This window comes from Neophocaena asiaeorientalis, unplaced genomic scaffold, assembly GCF_003031525.2.
Source record: "Neophocaena asiaeorientalis asiaeorientalis breed wild unplaced genomic scaffold, Neophocaena_asiaeorientalis_V1.1 scaffold479, whole genome shotgun sequence".
NCBI classification, from domain to species: Eukaryota; Metazoa; Chordata; class Mammalia; order Artiodactyla; family Phocoenidae; genus Neophocaena; species Neophocaena asiaeorientalis.
The window spans coordinates 3,234,634-3,237,430 of NW_020173774.1; the positions used below are offsets into that span (position 1 = coordinate 3,234,634).

Here is a 2,797-nt window from a genome sequence, read left to right on the forward strand (position 1 = left end):
CTCAACTGAGCACAAGTGAAACTGGCTTGTACTTCACTGCTCTGTTGTCTCTTCAAGTCCTTTTCCTCCTACATGGTCTACCTCTGGTCCAAGGCCTTCTCCAACAGAGCCCCAGAGCTGAACACCTCCCCTGCTATTACTGTCCCTGCCAGAGTCAGCCCATCAGAGCTGCCCACTCCATCCAGCTCAGCATGTTGTAGAGGCTCCCCTCCCTGAATGGCTAACAGTTCCACACTGGCTGCCTTCCCACCAGTGAGTCCAGCTGGGTCACTTGGTGCTGGCAGAGTGCCTCATCCTCGGGGCAGAACTGAAACTCAGCCTCTGAATAGTGAAACATGGGGCAGGATGCCCCAGTGGCTAAGGAATCAGACGCTCTTGGTTTGAACCTCATCTCCATGTCTTCCTGCTCCTCTAACCTTGGATAACTTACTCAGCTCTCTAGGGTTCCACCTTTCTCACCTGCCCAATGGAGATGGTGATGCCGACTTCCCAAACCTGCCGTGAGTTTACATCAGCCAATCTTCAATGAGAACTCGGGGCTTGATCATTGTGCCTGCAGTTTGAGAAGTGACCTGCAGGTGGCGCATGCAACCGTGGGGAGGTGGCCCGTCCTCCAGTGATGGAAGGAGTCTGGAGGGCTTTTTCCCTCTAATACCGTTGGCAGGTTCTCCGGGTGCATCCGGGCTGAGAGGGAGTCTCCCCAAGGGCCTAGGAGTCACCCAGGAGCACATAACCTCTGCCCCCTCCCCTCTTTCATGCCAAAAGCTCTCCCCCTGCAATGTAGTTACCCATGGCGGGAGCTCCTGTGTCCGCACTCGCTGGGGCTCAGGAAATGTTTGTGGAATGAGCTGCTTATTGGAAAGTGCTTCTATCCAAGGCCATGCATGCCAGGGAGGGCTTCCCTGTGGCCCAGACTGACGGGTACAACTCACATCCTGCACACACCTTCCCTTCCTCCTTCCCTCCCTCCCCAGCCCTGGGGTCCCCTTCCCTTTTCCTTCTCTCTGTTTTGGGGAAGGGGTGGTGGGAATAGCAGGCTCACCTTCCTTCCAGATTCCGGGTCCACAACTCAGTCTCGACTTTGGGTGCTGAGCTCAGGAGCCCCCTTTGTACTTCTGAGGGACACTTCCTTTTCACCCAGGAGTCCTGGCCACCGTGGAGGGGCACCGTGAACTCCACGCCCCTGGGCTTTTGCATTCTCCTGGGTCTTTCCCTCTCCTCTGCCTATCCAAACCCTCACGTCCTTGGAGGCCCAGCTCACGTGCCCTTTGACCCTCTTCTCAGAAACGCCTCCTTTACGTACCTGCACGTGGGTGCGATTCCTTCCACCTGGAATCTAATTGCAGCTCCTCTGACACCAGGTGCCCGCTGCCTCATTCTCTCTGGCTGCAACCCATTCCCCTCCTCCATGAGCCCTTTCCACATTTCCGACCTCTGATGACCTCATTCCTTCTCCCTTTGGCCTTATCTTGTCCTAACAGTCAGCCCAGAACTTCAGGCTCTGGCTGGACCCCCAGGGTAATATCATCTCTCCCTCCCTTCCCAGTTTAGAGGCATCTCTTACACAACTTCCCACTAGTGGTTAGCGTAGCTTTGTTCCCCTGGCTACACTGCTTTCTCCCAAAGGAGAGAAGCCAGTTGACACAGCCTTCCACCCCCATACCGGCTCCCCAGCGCTCTCGCCAAGGTTGCCTCATTTTACCGATAAGCAAACTGTGGCTCAGAGAGGTTTAGGAGCTCGCTCAAAGACACACAGCTGGTCCCCTGTAGGGCCCAGCACAGAAGTGCTCAAGGAGGCAGCTTGGCTAATGGAAAGCCTTTTTAAAAGTTTAACGTGCTGAGCTAAAGCTGGGCTTCTCGAGGTCTCTCCCTGAGAGACAGACGGCCTGGTACAGGGGCCTCTCCTCCCTGCCTCCCCACTGGCCCTTGCCAAATGGGAAAAAAGCCACCATGTAGAAACATAACCTTTATTGCACACGGCGCTGGGTCTTTTTTCATAGAAAAAGGTATCAACACGTAAGCATCTGCAAATTGAAGCAACTCCTGGTTTTCCTGGAACAGTAAAATCGCATGCAGTGTCTCTGAGTTGGGATTTTGGTCTTTGTCAAAACCACCTAGATTGGAGGGAGGGTGAGTAGGAGGGAAAAATTGCTGAGCCTTTGTGCCTCTGTCTCAAAATAAGGTGAGAGAAATATATAGATATATAGCTTGTCGATGTGTTCCTCTCTCTATATATATGTATATATCTCTCCACACATATTTTGTGGGGTGGGGAATTTGACTTGCACTGTCAAATTCTTTGTGCCCTGGCTTCATGGAGAAGAAGAAAATAGTTTCATTTGTACAAAAGAGTTCTATGTACAAGCGTTCATGACTTGGGGGTTGTCTTTCCCTTGTTGGTCGGTTTTCATCTGTCAATTTAATATAAATAATGCAGGAAATCAGCCCAGCTGGTGTGTGACGGCTGGAGGTGCAGACAGGTCCAAGCGGAGGGCCACTCTTCTGGTTGTGTCCCTACACCAGGGTGTAGGATTTGGAGTAGGCCCCGGCTCCCTGCTTCTGAGACCTCCCTACCCCTGATGTGCTCATCTCGAGAAGTGAGTCCCTGGAGCCCCCCATTTTGGTGTGTGGGCCCCCGGCCCGCGGAGGCTCAGTGCTGGGGGCCGGAGGGGCGGCGCTGGGGGCAGCCGGGGGCTCGGCAGGGGTGGGACCGGGTGCCGGGGGCGCCGTGCCAGCTGGGGGAGCTGGCATGGCCAGAGTCCTCTGAGGTAAGGTGGCTGTGGCGGCGGCTCCCGGG

General features: G+C 54.7%; 1 protein-coding gene across 1 annotated transcript in view; it reads right to left on the minus strand.

Annotated features, from left to right (window-relative positions):
* Positions 1-2,370: 2,370 nt before the first annotated feature.
* DSCAML1 (DS cell adhesion molecule like 1) overlaps positions 2,371-2,797 on the minus strand; it is a 340,859-nt gene continuing 340,432 nt past the window's right edge. Inside the window, exon 34 of the mRNA XM_024751739.1 lies at positions 2,371-2,797. This exon is cut by the window's right edge and continues 214 nt beyond it. Within this exon, the coding sequence (XP_024607507.1) occupies positions 2,515-2,797 (283 nt within the window). The 3' untranslated portion in view covers positions 2,371-2,514.